Below are 20,778 nucleotides of genomic sequence, written 5' to 3' on the forward strand. Positions count from 1 at the left end.
ATGCCAGGCCTGAGCAGATGCCGGCAGCTGGTGTGAGTTGTGGCTCAGCAGGACATATGAGATAGAACTGAGAACTGTAATGTGATATTGACAGGTGGGCGGGCCACCAGTTCTGACTCTATTGATAACTGCTAAGACTCGTTAGAATGCAATGCTGTGGGTGGTACGGTGCATGCTCTTAATCCCAGCACTTGGGAGGCAGAAGCAGATGGATCTCTGTAAGTTCAAGGCCAGCCTGGCCTATCAAGCAAGTTCCTGGACAGCCAGGGCTACACAGAGAAACCCTGTGCCAAGCACCCTCAATCCCCCCAGAAAATAACACAACACTGCTCCAGTCAAAGGCGGTAGCTTTGATCTTCAAATCAAAGACCCAGCGGTTCCATCAGTAGGCTGTAGACTGGATGTTTGCATTCCCCAAAAAGAAGATTGTAGAATTTCTGTTCTGAAGTGGTAGTGTTTAGCCGTGGGTGCTTTGCGGTTTAGACTAAGTTATTCATGAATAAGACGAGTGCCTTTTAAGAAAGAGGCACTCCAGAAGAAAAACCACTCCTGTAAGCCAGTGACAGATTGGTGAGAAGATAGCTTGTAGAGAGATTCCCTTATGAGCATCACCTGTCAATAAAAAAGCCGATGGCCAATGAGCTGAGGCAGGAAATAGTAGGTGGGACACCGACAGGAAGCGAGAGGATTCTGGGAAATAGCATAGAAGTGAGAGAGAGAGAGAGAGAGAGAGAGAGAGAGAGAGAGAGAGAGAGAGAGAGAGGAGGGAGGGAGGGGGAGGGAAAGGGGAGGGAGGGAGAGAGAGAGAGAGACAAGGGAGGGGGAGGGAAAGGGGGGAGGGAGAGAGAGAGAGCGCGCGCGCGTGTGTGCCTAAAGGAGAAGCAAATCAGAGGTAGCTGGAACTCAAGCTAGAATAAAGAAGAGATACAAAGGGAGAGGTTGGAGCAAGACGGAGGGGGGGGAGGGAGGGGGGAGGGGGAAGGCTCAAAGGAAGAAGCAGGCTAGGCCTGAGGAGAGGTAACTAACCACATGGTAGACAGAATAGTCTGGATGGGTTAAATAAGTTATAAGCAAGTCAGGGAACGAGCCAAAGCTTACGGCCTAAGCATTTAATAATGAATACTTAGTCTCAGAGTCATCTTTCCAGGGGCAGGGGCTGGAGGAAAAACAGACTTGAGTTTTCTTTAACAATAGCTCTATATGAATCAGGATGTAAGGCTTACTAGACACTAAACCTGTCAGAACTTCAGCTTGAGACCTACCAGTCTCCTGACCTAAATATGAGACAAGTGTTTGTTATCCATTAGTCAGATAACCCATAATATTCTGATACAGCAACCTGACCAGACTATGACAAAAATGGATATTATGGATCAAAAGATAGCCGCCTCCCGCCATGGGGGATATCTTTTATCCCACTATTTGCCTTGTGTCCACAGATTCTCCCCAGGCATTTGACTACAAAAGAGTCAAGATGAAGGAATACAAGCTTACCTAGGCACTGAGAGGCAGAAAGGAGTTTCAAGCCGTCAAGTGCAGGGCCTGGACGTCTGCTCCGAGTTCAGCACCCAGCAGGGGGTGACAGACAAGCCTTTCTTATCAAGGGTCTGAAGAGCAGAGCTCTCTGGGACAAAGAATGTAATGCACACTGTGGGCCAGCTCGACCATGGCTGTGACAACAAATGTGCTCCCATCATGTCTAGCCAAGTGTTGGCATCAGCACCGACCTTCCACAAACCAGAACAAGAGAGTAGGTGAAGCCCTTAGGGTTTAAATGTCATTCTCCATATGCCGTGGTTCACGTCATGACACATGAACTGTCGAAATGTCCCCTGCCCCACCCTGGATGTCGATCTGGAGGGCTCATTCTAGTCTATCCCTGATGATCCAATTGAAGCCAGATCCCAGGATCAACAGGGATCCCGTACGCAGGTCTTAGCATTCCCAATCGAATTCCAAACCCAACGATGCAGACCAGACCCAGGAATAAATAGTCTCTGCCCCAGTTTTCATTGTGAGCCAGCTCTCTGCCCACCATGTATGCTGCCTGATAGTTGTCATATCCCTCCAGCTGTGTCTGTGGTTCCTTCCAGGCCCGCTCAGGTCCTGACAATGCTGTCTAGACACTCGGGCCCATTACTACTCATGACCCCATGTTTCTCAGATATCAGGATGAACAGGGAGAGGAAGGGAGAGAGAGGCTCAGAGTGAAGCAAAGGTGAGAAACAACCAGCCTCACTCCACCAAGACAAAGCAAAAAGCTGTGCATGTTTCCACCACCGTCTGCTAGCCTAAGCCCCTGGGGGGGACCTCACAGAAGAGCAAGCTCTCCTGCTCGCCTGTCCTCATAACACTGTCCGCTTTCTTTTACTACAGTGCATGAAGAAGGTACGAGGAACATTTGTGGTTTATCTACCCCTCTTTACTCTGCAGACTGAAGTTCAAAGAAAGCCACAGACTTTTATCTTCATCACCTGTAACCGTGCCAGGGTCCCAGGGCTTAATGAGGAACAGTCCCTGTTTATCCTCAGGGTCACTAACAGTCACATCTTAGTGACTGTTCTTTTATAACAAAACACCATGACCAAGGCAACGTAGAAGGGAGTATTTCTTAGGCTTATGGTTCCAGAGGGTTAGGAGCCACAGGGGTGGGGACAGTTTGGTGTTGTATTCTGTAGCTGCCTGCAGCTACTACAAACTGGGTTGCTGGAACAGAAGCTGAGAGACAGATGGGGAAGGGACGAAGAAAAGAAGGAAGCCAGGTCAAGTTTACCGATCGAGGCCCCAACTTTAATGGTGGTCAGACCTTTTAACAGTTTGGGCAAGCCCCTCCCCCCAGACTCCAGGCTGAGTTCCGGTGAAGTCATCTGGCTTCGCCTGGTGATCCTTGGCTTGACTGCTCAGGGAGCTAGGTCACCTGCTTAATTCAGGAATTCGTAGACCTGGAGGAACAATGAACTTAACCTTCACTCTGAGCTTCTCCACCCTAGGTGGAGCAGGATCCTGACTAGCACAGGATAGGCTGGGAGTAGTTCACCTTGACCAATGTCAAGTACACTCTTAGCACTCCACCCTAGGATAAAAATTCCTGCTGTAACCTACTTCCCTGTTATTATGCCCTAATGTCACATTCCTGCTGGAAGCCAGGAATTGTTCTTGGCCAATGTCAAGTTCCTACCATGTGACATGACACCCCAATATGGCTCTGTACAGTTTGGTGGCAGGTGGCAGACATGGCAGCTAGAACTAGAAGCTGAGAGTCTGAGGACTGAGGGCTCTCACATCTTGAACTACAGGCACAAAAGAGAGTCAAGAAATTTAGAATGGGACAGAGCTTTGGTACCTCAAAACCCACAGCTGGAGGGCATACTTCCTTCAACAAGATCACACTTTCTAAACCTACCTAGAGAGACCATGAACTGACTACCAAGCATTCACAAGCCCATGTCCCGAGGACATCTCATTCAGATCACAATGAGACTCAATTTCACCTTAGCAAACTCATGACACAAGGTAGGAGGAAGAACTGGGCAGACCCCTCTCTTTCCATGTGCAGGATCTAGGCTGCCCTCCACAGTGAACAGTTCCCCTACCCTTCCAGCACCATTAATCCTATCACAGTCACCCTCAGAGTGCCAGTGGCCTTTTCCTTGTTCCTTTTACATCAATAGTTGGACTCTGAGCTACTACAACAAATGCACAGACTAATTTTGACCAGAGAAAGACATAAGAATTATTATAACTAATATATACCATAGATATATACAGACATGCCAACTCTTAAGTGGATTGCCATCTTGATTACCTTTCTTTTGCTGTGATAAAACACACCATGAATAAGGCAACTCAACAAAGAAAGCATTTAATTTGGGGGTTACGGTTTCAGAGTGTTAGAGTCTATGATGTCAGAATAAAGGCATGGTAGCAGGAACCCACTGAGTGCTTACATCTTGATCCACAAGTTGGAGGGAGGGATTTAGGGAGGGAAGGAGAAAGGGAGGGAGGGAGAAAGAGAGGGAAAAAGGGAGTGAAGGGAGAGAGAGAGATACTAGGGCATAGCTTGAGTCTTTGAAACCTCAAATTCCACCTCCTCCAATGAGGCCACACCTCCTCCATCAAGGCCATACCTCCTAATCCTTCTGAAACAGTTCTACCAGCAGGGAACCAAGTATTGAAACATAGGAGCCTATGGGACCATCCTCATTAAACGAGTTACCTTCTGTAGGTACCATTTTTATCTTATTTTACAGTTCAGGAAACTGAGGTGAAGTAGGAATCTTAGATGTGCACAGATTTCTCATCTAAGCACATCTAAGTAGGCCCCTCCCTATAGCTAGCTGTCTAGGTTGCACACTCAAGAATACCAGCCTGGTCCGGTCTGTGGAGAAGATACAATGTTGTAGAGGCAAGGCTACTGTGGTTGAAGCCTAATTTGGAAGGATTGGAATCCAGATGTCTTGGTGTCAGAGCCTGTAGTCTGGAGGGGGAGGGGAGAACCTTGGAGATGGATTCTCTCTTTCCTTCCCGGTGGTTAAAAGGAAACAGAGAGCTCTGCTGCTCTGTCTCTTCTCTTACAGAGTAGCATCCTGTAGGAAGCAAAAGCAAACAGCCAGTGCAGCCCAAGGCTCTTTGTCAGTCTACTGTGTCCCCACTGATAGCGCTGCAGAGGAAATGCTTCCATTTGCCATACCCTGCTCAATGCCCAGGGTTCTGGAGCAGGCTCAGGAAGGGGCACCAGCAAAGAGAACTAGTGCTCAAAGAAAGGCAGGCAGAAAGAGGTCCAAATGGGTGACCAAGGGGGACCAGGAGACAGACGTTGCTTGGCTCATAGGGAGTGCCCTTCCCCCAACATGTACAGGGTGGCTTTATAATTTGGAATAAGACACCGGGATGCTGGGGAGCTGGGCCTGATGAGAGAAAGAAATGTCAGTTTATGATGGTCTGAATCTGAATTGTTCCCACAAGCTCATATTTTCAATGGTGTTTCCCAGCAGCTGGCACTATTTTGGGAGGGGGCGTGGAAACTTGAGCTGGGGCCGGGATGGCAGAAGTAGATACTGTGGGTGTTCTGTGGGAGGTTCTAGGCTGACCCCTGCTTGTCCTCATTCTCTGCTTCCTTGCCCACTGTAATTTGAGAAGTCTCTTTTGTGTGCTCTTGGGACCAAGAACTCTGATGTTTTCCCCACTAAAATGAGCTGGGAGCCTCTGACACCGTGAGCCAAGATTAAAGTGTTGAAAGTTACAAAAAAACCTATGCTGCATTGTCTTTTATGTGTAATGTGTGACACTGTGGGTTTCTTTATTTAAAAAATTGCACAATGTATTTTAATCATATTCTTTCACCTTCTCAACTCCTCCCCAGAACCTCCCCACTTGCCTACCCAACCAATTTCATGTTGATAAAATAATAAAATTAAAAGAAGCAGGGCAGGGATGGTGCACACATTTAATCCCAGAGCTTTAGGAGGCAGAGGCAAGCAGAGCTCTGTGATTTTGAGGTCAGGCCAGTCTACAGAGTGAGTTCCAGGACAGCCAAGGCTACACAGAGAAAGCCTGTCATGAGAAAAAAAGAAAGAGAGAAAGAAAAATCAAATAACAGCAACAAAACCCAAATATGGTATAAGACAATAACAACAAAAACCAAAGCAAAAAAATCACACACACACACACACACACACACACACACACAATGAAATCTGTTTTGTGTTGGCCAAATACTCCTGGGCATGGGGCCCGCCCTGGAGTAGAGTTGATATACCTGGTGACACTTCATTTGAGAAAACCTATTTGTATCTTCTCAGTGAGTATTAGTTTTAAATAGCTTCTTGGTTAGGCATGAGACCCCCCCTTGCCCACTTCCCGTCTTGCCACTGGAACCCCACTTGGCTTGAGGCTGTGCAGGCCCTGTGCACACTACCACTGTCTCTGCAAGTCTGTATGTGTGCCAGTCCTGTTGCATCTGGAAGACACTGTTTCCTCGGAGTCATCCACCACTTCTGTCTCTCACAACCTTCCCACCTCCTCTTCCACACAGATCCCTGAGCCTTGGGGGGAGGGGTTTGCTGAAGACACCCCATTTAGAGCTGAGTGCTTCCAAGTCACTCTCTGAAGATTGTACCGTTGCTTGTTGGTGTTCCACAGAACCCGGTGAGTTGTGTGAAGATACAGTCAAGCAGGTGCAATGTTTCATTTCTGCTTTACAACTGTCATTCCCCGAACAGAGACTTCGTGAGACTTGTTCTGAGCTAGGTGTCAGGGACTCAGTGGCTAGAGGCAGGGCACAGAACCTCTCTCCTTAACTTAGTCTAGTACAGTGGTTCTTACGCTGTGGGTGGGTCTCGAGCCCTTTGGAGGTCACACATCAGATAATCTGAATATCAGATATTTGTATTATGATTCATGTGGGAGGAGAAAGCCATGTGGTCATCCCAATTATGAACTGGGATATTGTCAAAGACAAAAAAATAATTTGTATAGTTCTTATAGTATTATAAGATTTCCCGCCGGGTGGTGGTGGCTCACACCTGTAATCCCAGCACTTTGGGAGGCAGAGGCAGGTGGATTTCTGAGTTCGAGGCCAGCCTGGTCTACAGAGTGAGTTCCAGGACAGCCAGGGCTATACAGAGAAACCCTGTCTCCAAAAAACCAAATCCAAAAAAACCAAAAAAAAAAAAAAATAAATAAATAAATAAAAAAATTCCCCAAGGAATCGAGTCCCTAGAGAGCAGCGCAGGAGTGGGAGGTTGGCAGATGCATAGGTATGTGCAGGAGCGGGTGGTTCACTGTGCACTGTGGAGAGAGTGGTACATTACACAGAGGTACATTGTGTGAAACTTCTTGGCCAACCTAGCCCGTGCGATTCCCAAGGACCAGTGAAGATAAAACTGTAAATCTCCTTGTTTTAAAATACACAGAGTTAAAGATGGTGGCAATAGGGTCCTGCACCTAGCACATGGACCATTGAAGCACAGGTCTTGCACAGTTGCCTAGGTTGCATAACCGTTAAGCTGGGCCTGGTCTTCTCGGTGGAAGGAAGTACCCTGAGAGTGGACTATGCAACAGAAGGAATGAGCCCCAGGAGCGTTACAAATAGGAGTCACTATCAGGTTCACTGGAGGATTACATCGGTACCTCCATGTATTCTATATGCATGAATATGAAATAATGCATAGCCTTTATACTGCCTCAGTAACATAGGTCATCTCATTTGAATTTCTTCATATGGGTTTGCATTCACCATCCTGAACTCGACAGCTTCAATCCCCTCACCCACAGCATCATTCATGTATTGCTGGCCAATAAAATTTGCACATATGTAAGATGGAAAATGTGATAACTTGACAGACCTTGTGAATGCTCTCCTCAAGAACTGGCATAGTGGGGCAGGAGAGATGGCTCAGCATTTAAGAGCACTGACTGCTCTTCAAGAGGTCCTGAGTTCAATTCCCAGCAACCACATGGTGGTTCACAACCATCCATAATGAGATCTGATGCCCTCCTCTGGTGTGTCTGAAGACAGCTACAGTGTACTCATATACATTAAATAAATAAATCTTAAAGAATTAGCACAGCCTTCCTTCATTTTAGATGAGGATCCTGTGCTGACGCCTCAGTCAGAGTTATCATAGCTATGAGGCGTCACCATGACCAAGGTGATGCTTATAGAATAGAATATTTAAGTGGGGGGAGCTTGCTTACAACATCAGGTCAGTCTGTGGTCATCATGGCAGGAAGCAGGCAGGCATGGCACTGGAGCAGTAGCTGAGAGCTTTACATCGCCATCTGAGAGCAGCAGGAAGGGGGTCGGGAGGAGACAGACAGACAGGCACGTGCGCATATGCACAGACACACACACACACAGACAGACATGTGTGCATATGCACAGACACACACACACACTCACACACACACACACACATACAGAGAGAGAGAGAGGTGGGGGGGCTGGACCTGGTCTAGACTTTTGAAACCTGAAAGCCCATCCTCAGGGAGACATGTCCCCCAAGGCCACACCTCCTCATCCTTCCCAAACAGGTGCACCAACTGGGGACCAGGCATTCAAACAGATGTATAGAGAGATCATCTCGTGTATTGTATGGATACCTCGCCTGCCCATTAGAATGCCTATGGCCTATGGCTTAGGAAAAAAAAAAATAGAGATGGGGCATCAGGAGGAGAAAGAATTCTGTGAGAGAGGAGGCAAGGAGGGAAGCCAGGAAACAGATGAGATGGACACACAGACACATGGCCCCTGACAGGAAGCCAACTACGTGACAAAATGTAGGTTGAAATAAATGGATGTCTTTAGTTATGATCTAGTCAGAGTAGAGCCTAGCTGTATGGCCAAGGTATTTATAAATATAATTTGAATCTAAGTCTTATTTCTGGGAGCATGAGGTTGGGAGACAAAACCGACACCTCCACTCCCAGGCTCAGGAACCATAAAGCCCATTTTTGTGTCTTCTGCTCAACTATTATTGATTGTCAGCATCTTTGTCAATCAGAAATAACTTGGGAGCAAGGTCATATAGTGTCACTTGGGTCTATGTGCAGGCTCTCTTGTTTCCGGGGCAACCAGGTCTTGAGAAACAAATATTAACGTTAGAATACAAGCAACATCAGACCAACCCACTGCACATATGAGCCTCTGGGGGCCATTTTCCTTCAAAGCATCGCAGCTGAGGATTCTGTCTCCAGAGTATATGTATCCTGCAGGAAAATGGATGATGCAAGGAAAGATCAGACTGTGAGTTTCTCTCTCTCTCTCTGTGAGTGCGTGCGTGCATGCGTGTGTGTGTGTGTGTGTGTGTGCGCGCGTGCGTGTGCGTGTGTGTGCATGCTTAAAAGGTTTTTCTCCATCCTCACCATTCCAGGACCCTGGTGATCTTGATTTGACTTTGTTCCTAAGCATTCAACTTTTCTGGATTCTAAAAAAAAAAGTGAGATTATATGCACCGGCTGGTTTTGTCAACTTGACACAAGCTGGAGTTATCACAGAGAGAGGAGCTTCAGGTGAGGAAATGCCTCCATGAGATCCAGCTGTGGGGCATTTTCTCAATTAGTGATCAAGAGGGGAGGGCCCCTTGTGGGTGGTGCCATCCCTGGGCTGGTAGTCTTGGGTTCTATAAGCGAGCAGGCTGAGCAAGCCAGGAGAAGCAAGCCAGTAAGGAACATCCCTCCATGGCTTCTGCATCAGCTTCTGCTTCCTGACCTGCTTGAGTTCCAGTCCTGACTTCCTTTGGTGATGAACAGCAATGTGGAAAGTGTAAGCTGAATAAACCCTTTCCTCCCCAACTTGCTTCTTGGTCATGATGTTTGTGCAGGAATAGAAACCCTGACTAAGACAAATTGGTACCAGCATAGTGGGGTATTTCTGTGACAACCTGACCATGTTTCAGGAAGGACCGTGGAAGGACTTTGAGCTAGAAGAGCCATTGGAATGTCATTAGGTTATGAACCCACCAACAGATGAATCCATTCATTAGTTTTGATGGTTTAGTCACCTACTCCAAACAGGAAGTCAAGCCTTAAACACCTGAGCCTTGGGGAGACACTTCCTATTTGTAACAGGAAGGAAAACCTGACCCTACAAGCAGGAATAGAAAGTCTGTCTTCTCAGCTGTGACCTCAGCTGACTTCACACCTTCCTATCAAAACATGCATTGTGGAATTGCTGCAAAGAGGTTTTATCAGCCTTTACACTTGAAAGAATATGGAAAATTCATAATTTCTAGTGTTCTCTGTAACCGTTTGGGTTTTTCAGTGTTCCCCAGGTTCCTGAATAATTACCCAGAAGATTATAAATGCTAATTTATAATAAATTTATTATACATTTAATAAATTTATTAAGACATTTATTATAAATGCCTAGGTCTTCAGCTAGTCTTGCTCCCCAACGGGCTTGTAACTTAATTAGCCTGTGTACACTATTCTATGTCTGCCATGTAGCAGGTTACCTCTCCTCATTTTCTTATGTCTGACTTGCTCAGCTTCTCGGTGGCAAATCCTCCTAGCCTCTTTCCACAAGTTCTTCTCTCTTTGCCGGATGTCCCACCTTCTAATCCTGTCTCAGTTTATTGGCCATCAGATTTTTATTGACAGGAGATGCTTTTACACAGTGGACAAGAGATTATCCTTACACTTCCTTGAGTTCAAATATTGACATTTTACGTAGTAAAAACTATGAGTGCTTTTACTAGTTTAAACATTTTTAAAACAAGTTTTTACTTGTTTATCAAGATAAAAAGTGAGTTATTTGCTTATTAAAACATGAACTTTAAACAGGCCTGGGGAAATGCTGATGGTTAAGGACACTGGCTGTTCTACCAGAGGATTCAGGTTTGATTCACACAGATGGTTCACAACTGTCTATAGCATCAGGGCCAGGGGATCTAACGCTCTCTTTTGGCACTCATACACACAAAATTAAATTTTAATATAAACGTATGCTTTAAAATAATTTTTAAGCATGGCCAATATGATCTGGTCAAACTTTCTAGAATTTTCTGCACTTATACACTATTTTCGCACACGTGGATTGTATTATACTCAATATTTTTTTCTGTGTTTGGCAATACTCTTAAAATACTGTTTGCCCTTGATATCCAGGGGTGATGGGTCCCAGACTCCAGATGGGTTCCAGACTCCCTGTGGCAATAAACTCTGAAAATGTTCAATTCCATTCTCAAAAAAGGCTATAACGTATCCATAGAACTCTTAAGCAGTCTCCCACAGCTTTTGAACCATTTGTAGTGCAAACTATAGGTAAATAGCTGTTATTTTATGTTGTTTAGAAAAAAATTCACCATCAGTACAGATGCATTTTTTTTTTCTTTTCAGATATTTTCCATCTGAAACCGGCTAAATCCGGAGATGGGAATGTGTGAAGAGAAAGGATTGATTGTATTAGCATTACAGAAACCTCCTAGAACATAAATTCACATAATTGTGTCTCACTGGGACAGTCCTATTAACAAGTACATAGATGTTTTCTTTTGGGACTTAAAATGCTTTGGTAAATATCCTTGCTAACTTGTCCAAGTCTAAATGGAGGATTTGTTTTTAGAAGCTGTTGATCCCGAGGCTATGGTTACTTTCAATTTTGATATTATGAAATCAGTTATTTGAGCCCTGATTTATCATTGTAAACAGATTATAACTTTCTCAAAGGGTTAAATGGGATGTGGGAATCCAGCCCAGTACACAGAAAGAAGGTTCTCAATGGCTTTCCATTTCCTGTAAGGAGAAAGACAACAGCCTGGACTTCCCAGCCAGCTCAGTTGATAAGGACGCTGGCAGCCACAGACTCAGTGTGCCCCCAAGGACCAACGTGGTGAAAGAAGAGAATAGAGTCCTACAAGTTGACCTCTGACCTCACCACATGTGCTGTATGTGTGCTCACACTCACAACTTGTGTGTGTGTGTCCTAGAGTTTCTGTTGCAGTGATAAAACACAATAAGCAACTTGGTGAGGAGAGAGTTTATTTTGCTCACACTCCCTCCGGTGTGGTGTCACAGACTCCATCCTGGAAGGAAATCAGGGCAGGAACTCCGGGCAGGAACCTGAGGGAAGGAACTGATACAGAGGCCAGGGAGGAACCCTGCTCACTGATTTGTTCCCCAGGGCTTGATTAGCTCGGCTTTCTTACCAGCAACAAGGGTCAGCAGCACAGATGTGGGCTGGGCAACGGAGCTGGGCCTTCACACCCCTTTAATAATCAAAAAGATACAACACAGGCACATCTGAAGGCCAATCTGGTGGGTTTTTTTTTTTTTTCCCAAATGAGGTTCCCTACTTCCAACACGACTCTAGCCTTTGTCAAGTAGACATGACAATAGCCAGCAACACACACACACACACACACACACACACAAATATTTCCGTGCCTGACTATAGCATCGAAACACGCAATCATTCACAGAAAACTCTGTATAACCCCTTAAACACTATTATTGGCTGTAACTTGCAAATTCTCTGGGCAGTAAAAACAAATTTTTTTTTCCAGTGCTGGAGAGCAAACACAAGGGCTCATACATATGCGTCATTCTTCCTACCACCCCCCAGTCTCAGAAGCCACAAATTTGACAGTAAATTTAAATATCAACTTCCTAGGATAATAGAGTCGATTTTATTTGTCTAGAAGATACATCCTTATTATAATAAGCCAATGGATTAAACTATTGCACCGATTAAAGCAAATCTTCCAGTCTCATCCTGTTGAGAAAGTCTCATTGATCAATTTAAATCATTCGTTTATTAATAAAACCCATATAGATCCAACTGTGGACAAACCACTCTCAATTAAAGATGTTATAATTCGGACTTCCCTTTTAACTTAAGGAAACCTGTTGCATCCTCCAACCTCTTGAGGCCTTTTTAAAGGATCCAAAGGGCAGAACTGGGTCATCTCAGGTGGAGTCCCCAAGCGTCCAGGCCCAGAAGCCCGGGCCAGATCACAGCCTCGGAGAAATTCCATGCAGGAGGCAGGATCTCCCGGCCTGGGAGCAGGAAGCCATTGCTCGGCCGGGCTGGCTCGTCTGTGTGGCGCTCGCGGTAGTCACCCCTAAGCATCCCGACCCCTCGGCAGCCCGGCCGTGAGCCCGGGATCCCAGGCGGGTGGCTCCCAGCAGCTCCCGGGGATCGCCGATCTCCTGCTCGCTGCGAGCCGCTGGGCCCGAGGCGCAGCCCCCCTCGGCGCGGCGCCGCGCCCCGCGAACGGCTCGCCCGGCGGCGGCGACCAGGCCGCGACCCCGACACCCGCCCGCCCGCCCGCCCGAGCAGCCGCCGCTCCAGTCGGGGCCCCCGCACTCGGAGCCGCCTGGGGCGGAGGCCGGGGCGGGCGAGGAGGCCGGACTGCGGCCGAGGCCCCAGGCGCGCTTCCGCCGCGCACGCCGCGGTCCATGGGAGGCTTGGCCGGCGGGGGCGGGGGCCGCGCAGCCGGGGACTTTCAGGAACTGCAGGCGCGGGCGGCGGCGGGAGTCGCCGAGCCGCGGGGGCCGGAGCGCCGAGAGCAGGGTTGAGGCGGAGCCGCCGCTGCCGCCGCTGAACCGCAGCCGGAGCCGGAGCTGTCCTCCCCGCCCGCTTAGGGCCGAAACTCCGCAGCGCGGGAGACCAGCCAGCCCACTCGGGCCGGGGAACCGCCCGCCATGGCCACCAAGGTGAGGGGCGCGCGGCGCAGGCCGAACCGGCCGTTCAGCTCTGCGGCAACGTAGCGAGGCCGAAGAGCCCCGGTGCGTCGCTCGCGAGCTCCCCCACCCCCAACCCCGCGACCTCGGGCACCAGAGCGGGGTCACGCCGCGCGCTGCGCCGGGGTCCGCTCCCCCGGGGTGGGGGCGGCTCCGCAAAGTTTGTGTCTGAGCGGAGACGGGCGACCCGGGACGCGGAGTTCCCGCAGCCCCGGAGCCGCGGGCCACCCGGACGCTGGCGCTCCGCACGGCGCCTGTCGCCTGCTACCCTCCTCCGGACAGCAGCCCCGAGTGCCGGGGGGGCCGAGCCGAGCCGAGCCGAGCCGGGCCAGGCAGGGAGGACGCTGCCGCCTCCCGGAGTCCCGCTCCCTCCGCGCCCACTGCCTTCCAGGCGCTCATTTTTTTCCTTTTGTATATTTTTGCTGGCTTTTTCGGTTTGAATGGGACCTTTTCGGAGCGAGTAAAGTATCAAGAGGGAAATGACTGTGCTTTTAGATGGCGTGTTTGCCGGCAGGAAAAAAAGAAAGAAAGAAAACATAAAAGGCCCAGGCCCCAACTGCTTAGTGGAACTTTGGTTCCTGCTTGGTAAATGGCCAGGAGTCTTGGTTTGCTTATTTTTGTTACTGTTTGTGGAATTAGCTGTCCACGTTTGCCAGCTGAGTCTGCAAAAGCAAAACAAAATTTAGTTTCTCCGGTTCCCTTTTCTTATGCCGTATCAGTCGTTAACTTGGGAATGAAATAGCCGCATGGAAAAGCCTGAGCCTTGGAAATAAGGACCTGGGGTGGGAAGCACCGTAGGTGAACCTCTGATAGACCTGTGATGTGTGGGTAGCAAATTGGTACTGGGAGCTTTGATTATGTCACCTTTACACACATCAGCGTGTCTTTTCCATATTTATTTTTGAAATATCTAAGCCACTTCTGGTTTGATGGAAACTTTTTAAAAGATTTAAAGTTGTATACAAGGTAATTTAGAAAAGTGTTAAGCAATTTGGAAGATTATTTCATTTAGCTTGTTGAAGTTGGGACCCGGATACATTGTGTGTCCTGACTATCTAGGTGTAGCGTTTATCCGTAAATGAATCTTCTTCAGGGAACCTACAGCTGCTATTGAACTAGTTGCGTTGTTAATATATCTGAGTAGTTGTTGCTTGGTTTTTACTAGATACGAAACAACTACCTACCTTTTCAGTATTCTTATTTTGTGACAAACTTTGTTGGAGATAAAACCTAATTCAAGGAAAAGATTTCCATGGAAGTGTGATTTTTTTGAGGTTTGTTGCCAAGACGTTTCAGAAATTGAAAATCCAGTTACAGAGTTATCTTGCAACCTCAACAATGGTTTGTGACATAGAGAACCTATTCTGTAGAGGTCAGTTGGTAATATTTGTACTGATCCGAGGTGCACCTGCCTACTTTGACTTAGCAAGTAATGCATATATCCAAGCATAGTAAAAAGTTTTATTTGATGGTGAAGCCTTATGTTTCCAGTGGAAAAACCACAGTCCTGCAGTTGAGTTGCCTGTGACCTCAGTGCACACAAGCCTCACAACCTGTGTAAGCACCTCCTATTTGGTTATCTGCTTCTGAAGGCAAATTCCAGTCCTCCCGGTTGTTGGTGCCCTTCCCTGCTGTGTAATCACAGTTCCAGGTGGACCAGATGACAAACCACTGCCCTCTGAAGAAGGGGGCTGGCCAGGAAAACCTCTTTAAAGGGAGCTCCTCTGCAGTTTTCTCATCTTCCTATGCCCAGACGGTTCATGTGTAAAGACAGAGCTCATATTTGAGTTGGTCCTCGAGTGTAAAGTGGTCACTGTTGCTGTCTAGCTTAGGACACATCTCTGCCCTTCCCCACAGCTGAAAGGCTGTATTTCTTCCCTTTCATGAACCCTGTAGGTGGTCAGGGGGCACTTAGCAAGTAGTGATGATAGGCTTAATAACATTTAAGCCCAAGTGGTGTTCAGGCTTTTGCTCTAAGAGCTGATGTTGGAAAATGAATGCATCACCTGGACATTGGAGGCAGGGTTGGGATTGCTTTAGCACTTACGGGAGAAAATGGCTTTAATTCTTGACAGATACAGTTTTTGTCTAAATCGTTCTTACGGCATTTTCTTGAATATACACTTATCTCTGAAGTCACATGATTATTTTGGAAAACACTTATTTTGTGTGCATGGGTGTTTTGTCCCAAGAAGAGGGCGCTGGATCCTCTGCAACCAGAGTTAACTGACAGTCATCCATGGCCATGTCGATTCTGGGAACCGAATCCTGTTCCTCTGGAAGAGCAGCGGTGTTCCTAACCCCTGAGCCATCTCCATAGCCCTGAATTCTCATGCCTTTTAAGAGCTCTTGATAGAGTCATAATAGGAAAAAAAATCTTGTAGAACTTTAATTGGGCAGTTCTTCATTGCTAAGGACAATCAGTAACTACATTCTTTAAAGGGATCTTCTGGGTTTTGTTTCTAATCTTTCCTCGGTAAAATGCTGAGCTGTGCTTAAGTTCTTGCACCACTTAGAGTCCAGTCATGTCTTGTTTAGCAAACAGGGTTACAGGCCTTAGGAGTGGTTCAGTCTTGACCTATGTTAGATGTTTCCTGAGATTATGCTCTGACGGAATCCTGAAGTGAACTTGAGTCAATGAGTTTAGGTAAAGGAGCAGGCCTTGAGAATTGTTTGTGTATATCTAAAAATGAACATAAAATAATTCATGGCGGCTGATCGATATCTATATGATCAGCTGTTAAGTTCCATTCCAGAATTGACATTTGCTAATCGATCTGAAGGCTCCTTTTGCTATGGCATGGTCATTTTATAGCAGTAATAAAATTCTTGGGGTGCCTAGCCCCTCCCCTTCCACTTCCCCTTCCAGATATGGTATCTGCCATTATGTGTGCGTGTATTATGCAGCTTTCTGGGTGAATTAGATGAGTGTGCAGCATTAGAAATCCGGGTAGGAAGTGAGGCTCTGTACTGCACTAGACTCACGAGGACAGTTTAGAAGCAACTTTGCAATCTCTTCTAAGCAAACACCCCTTCATTTGAATAATAGAAACCCCGGATCTGAAGCTTCTTAAGAATTACAGTTAAGGGCTGGGGAGATGGAGCTCAGATGACAAGTGTGCACACACGCGGACCTGGGTTCCAGAATCCGGGTTAAAAAAAAAAAAAAGCCAAGTGTGTGCCCCTTAGTTATGGCCCTGGGAAGGCCCTGATCAGGCCCCCCCTAGTCAGCCAGCCTGACCTAACCTGAGTCAGCTAGCGCCAGGTTCACTGAATAGGACGGACAGTAAGAAGGGCGACCCCTGGGACCTCTGGCCTCCTGGCCTCCACACTCAAGTGAACACACACATAAACACATAGGCACACTTGAGTGTGTGCATGCATTCCGAGCACACAAACACACAAATTAAGACTTTTTTTTCCTAGTTTTTTGGAGGGCAGGGTGGTTTTGTCTTTTGAGGCAGGGTCTCGCTGTGTAGCTCTTAAGGCCTGGCGCTTGTTCTGTAAACCAAGTTGACACCCAGACAGATAGGGCCTATGCATCTTCCTTGGTTCTGGGATTAAAGGCATGTGCTGGTCATTATAATGTTAAAAACAGTATAGAGGGTGCTTCCCAATCACTTCTGTATAACAGTATTTTATATGTCTTAAATAGTTGTGTATGCATAGTGAAAGAAGAATCCTATAACAATAGAAACATGAGAAAATTTTAACAAAGGAGAGATTAGAAAGCATAGCCTTTTTGCAAAGATGGTTTTTTACTGTGTCTTGCCTTTATATTGATCACCTGAAATTAAATAATAACTTGGCTTTAACTGCTTAAAACTTGGTAGGTTTCAACGGGGTTTAGTGATGTCTACTTGGAATCCTAGTTACAGGGAAGAAGGGACAGGGAGATTCAAGTTAAGGCCAGTCTGGGCTCTGTACTGAGACCCTGTGAAGCAAGCCCTGTGGGCAGGTGTGTGCTGCTGTCTTCTTGGATTGCTGTCCTTTGAGCCTTCTCTGTGCTCTTGAAGCTCTAACCAAGAGCATCACTTCCCAGAAGCCTCTCACGCCATCCTCTGCTTACAGAGTCCTGACATCCTTCCCAACTGCCAATTATTTGTGCTTCCATGACTGTGGCTGCCTCCTTGAGGAAGATGTGGGCCCCTGGAGGCTGGAGTTGTGTGTTGGCTTACCTTTGTATCCCCAGCAACGGTTTGGAAGGACACGGTGTCATTCTACTGAACACCATACAGTATACAGTGTAATGTGTAATGACTCACACATTATAGCTTTAATAGAGTAGTTCATCTCCAACTATAAGTTAACAACCAATTTGTAAAGTATGCATGCACAATGCAAAAATTATACCCAGTTTAGGAATTACTAATGCTTTGAAATATAATTGATGTACTGATGATTACCCAAAAACTTGTTTTTTAGTGCGGTAAAGTAGCCGGAAGCAGCACCACACATTGAGGTTGTCAGCGCTATGTATGGCTTCCAGACATTGAGGATTTTCCTGTTATCTTTTTGTTGATTATTTCTAATTAGCATTGATCAGGGAAGCTGACTGACAGCCAGTACTGTAGGTAGACATTTGTTGAGACTGAGCTTACCCTAGGAAGCAGTCTCATCAGTATGTTCTCTGCCCACAGGGTGTATCAGTTCTCTGTATGTACTGTCAGTGACTGTCCATTAGGTTGACCTTGCTAAATACACTGAATGCATCGGCGTCCTTTCTGGTTCATTGTCTGTAGTCAGTGGAAATACCGAAATGGTGGGCTTCTGCAGAAGAGGACGTAGACAGGTGTTAAGATCCGGAGGACAGGGACCTGTTGTGATTTCGTGTCTTCTAGACTTACCCATGACATCTCAACTGTGTGGTGGCCTAACCAAAACCTGCATAATGACCTCACCAGTCAACATACGGATGGGGACGGAGATCTCTCTCATCCAGCCCCACCCACAGTGAGGAGCTCTGGCATTCCATGGCTGCTGAGGGAGGGAGAATCCGGGACTCTAGGGACAAGACCCTTGGCGGGTTATCCAGGCTCAAGTGGTCAGCTCTAAACACGTACATGTGAGCAACAGTAGATGGACTGAGGTGTTGTGTGTCTGTGTGTGAGTCTCTGTGTGTTGTATGTGAACGTGTGGTGTATGTAAGTGGGTGTGTGCACCTCTATGTGTGTGTGTCTATGTGTCTCTGTGTGTGTGTGAGTATGTGTGTTTGTACATGTGCCTCTGCATGTGTGTGTATGTCTCTGTGTGTGTCTCTCTGTGTTGTATGTGAATGTGTGAGTGTCTGTAAGTGTGTGTGTCTGTGTGTGAGTGCATGCCACTGTGTGTGTGTATCTCTGTGTGCCTCTGTATGTGTGTCTCTTTGTGTGACTGTGTCTATGTGTGTGAGCCTCTGTGTGTGTTGTATGTGAGTGTATGGATGCTTGTGAGTGTGTGTCTCTGTGAATGTGTGTATATGTGTACATGCATGTCTGTGCTCACAACAGTGGCGATCACAGAGGATGAGGCTGAGCTGGTGAGAGTGGCCAGGTTGTAGAAATGAGGGGGACAGATGAAAATGTTATAAATAGAACATGCCATGTATGAAATCCTAAATATATATAAAATATTAAATTAAGATATTAAACCAAAGAATAAATAAAAGGGTGGGCTCAAACAATTTCTCTAAGTTAATACTATCTTTCAAGTGAATTAAACTTTTTCATCATTATGAAGTAGCCTCTCTTACTAGGGCAGTATGGTTTTGTTTTTCTTTTTCCTGTAAACTATTTCTTCTAACTGGGTGGTGGCAGCACATACCTCTAGCTCAGCACTTGGGAAGCAGAGGCAGACAGATCTCTGTGAATTCGAGACCAGCCTGGTCTACAGGGCTAGTTCAGGACAACAAAGGAACAAGGGAACCCTGTCTCAAATAATCAAAACCAAACCCAAACCAAAACAACAACAAAATCCCCTGTGTCTTCTTCCACTGTTAATCTGACTTCATAAGCTTTCATTGGTAAATATTGATTGAATTGTATCTTTCCATCCAAGGTGTCTTTGAGGCTAGGGGTTTTTATCTGCTCCTGATTATGTTTGCTGTAATTTTCCAATTCCTGGTTACCATTTTACAGGCCAAGTGAAGGTCAGTCAGCTTGGGGCAGGGGTGGGAGGGTTGGGAACTATACCTACCTCTCCTAATCCCTAGGTTTTGGGGAGGTTTGTGTCACACACACACACACACACACACACACACATACACACACACACACACAGCTCCCCAGTGGAGAATGTTAGTCTATTAGTGTCTCTAAATTAAAGTCTGAAATCAGCCAGTACCATACTCCTTTTATGAATTAAAAATGACCTAAAGATGCATAGCTGTAGTAATTTTTCCAGTACAGTCAGTTATTACTTAGTATTAAATAAAATAGAGATTAGACGTTTTCACTGTATAGAGTTAATGGTTATTGAGGTGTGATTCCTTTGTGCCCTATCTTTGTAGAGTATATTTTCTTATATTTAAGTTCCCTTTGCCTCTGCCTCAGGAGTGCTAGAATTAAAGGCATGCACCACCACACCCAGCTTCAGCCCTTCCTTGGGGTAGTTTTTCTTCTTCCACTTAAAGTAAGTTGAAATTCTTGTTAAAGAAGGTTTGTTGTTGCGGGAAATATTTTTTAAAAAATGGCACCATTCCAAGCTATACCCAGGAACTCTCTGCCCTGGCAGTCTCCCCTCCTGCCTCTAGGCTAGCCCCATGCAGCCACCTTCCCAGGGTCTGTCCGCCTGCCTCAGCCCTGCCTGTACCTTCTCAGCCATCCACCCCCTGCAGCTAGCTGTCACAAATCCCCTTAACCCAGGAAATCAAAACTCTAGAAGCTTATAATTAATCAGATTTACATATCAATAAATTCTCAATTCACAAGATGCCCAAACAATAATTTCAGAGCCAATTGATACAGATATAAATTGCCCACCTTGATAAGCCAAATTGTCCTGTAATTATCCATCCCTTATAAGATAGTCATAGCTACCTGTGGCTGTTTAAAGCCACTCGGAATCTGGATCGTCTTCCTCTTCCTCCATCTTCCTCCCTTCTCCCCTCTTCAGTTGCCCTCCCTTCTCCCCTTTCCTTCTCCCCCAAACTTTTCAGCTCCACCTTCCCTTCCACTGCCCAGTCACCAGCCTTTATCTTACAAGTTAAGGTGGGGAGAAGGCTCACAAGAAGTCACCTGCCTGTGTGATTCACTCCTCCCTGCAGCCCCTCCTGGGAAAGCAGAATTAGCATCAAAATACAAACAGCACCAGGACTATCCACAACATGTTGTTGATAACTTGGGAATTATATTTTCCCTGTCCATCAAAGATGGCTTTTCAGGTGTGAGTTCTAGACTGTGCAGTTCCCCGTTTCTCAGCTTCCAGGGTCCCTGCTGAGAGCCACTGGCTGCAGTTGTTTAAGTGCCCTGCGGCTCTTGACCTGTTGTTAAGACCCTGTCTTCTGCATTCTGAAGTCCATTGTGGTATCAGTGTGGATTTGTGTGCATGGCTTGGGGCTTATGGGGTGTCGTGGGTTGTGTTCTAGTTTTAGAAGTTCTTTTTAGTTCAATTCTG

At 46.5% G+C, this 20,778-nt stretch overlaps 1 protein-coding gene across 1 annotated transcript in view; it reads left to right on the top strand.

The window, feature by feature from the left end:
• The first annotated feature begins 12,776 nt into the window (after positions 1 to 12,776).
• The window catches only part of Snx9 (sorting nexin 9), an 85,400-nt gene continuing 77,398 nt past the window's right edge, over positions 12,777 to 20,778 (top strand). Inside the window, exon 1 of the mRNA XM_052169320.1 lies at positions 12,777 to 13,158. Coding sequence (XP_052025280.1) covers positions 13,147 to 13,158 — 12 coding nt within the window. The 5' untranslated portion in view covers positions 12,777 to 13,146. The remainder of the gene's footprint in view (positions 13,159 to 20,778) is intronic.

Source organism: Apodemus sylvaticus, chromosome 23 (assembly GCF_947179515.1).
Source record: "Apodemus sylvaticus chromosome 23, mApoSyl1.1, whole genome shotgun sequence".
NCBI classification, from domain to species: Eukaryota; Metazoa; Chordata; class Mammalia; order Rodentia; family Muridae; genus Apodemus; species Apodemus sylvaticus.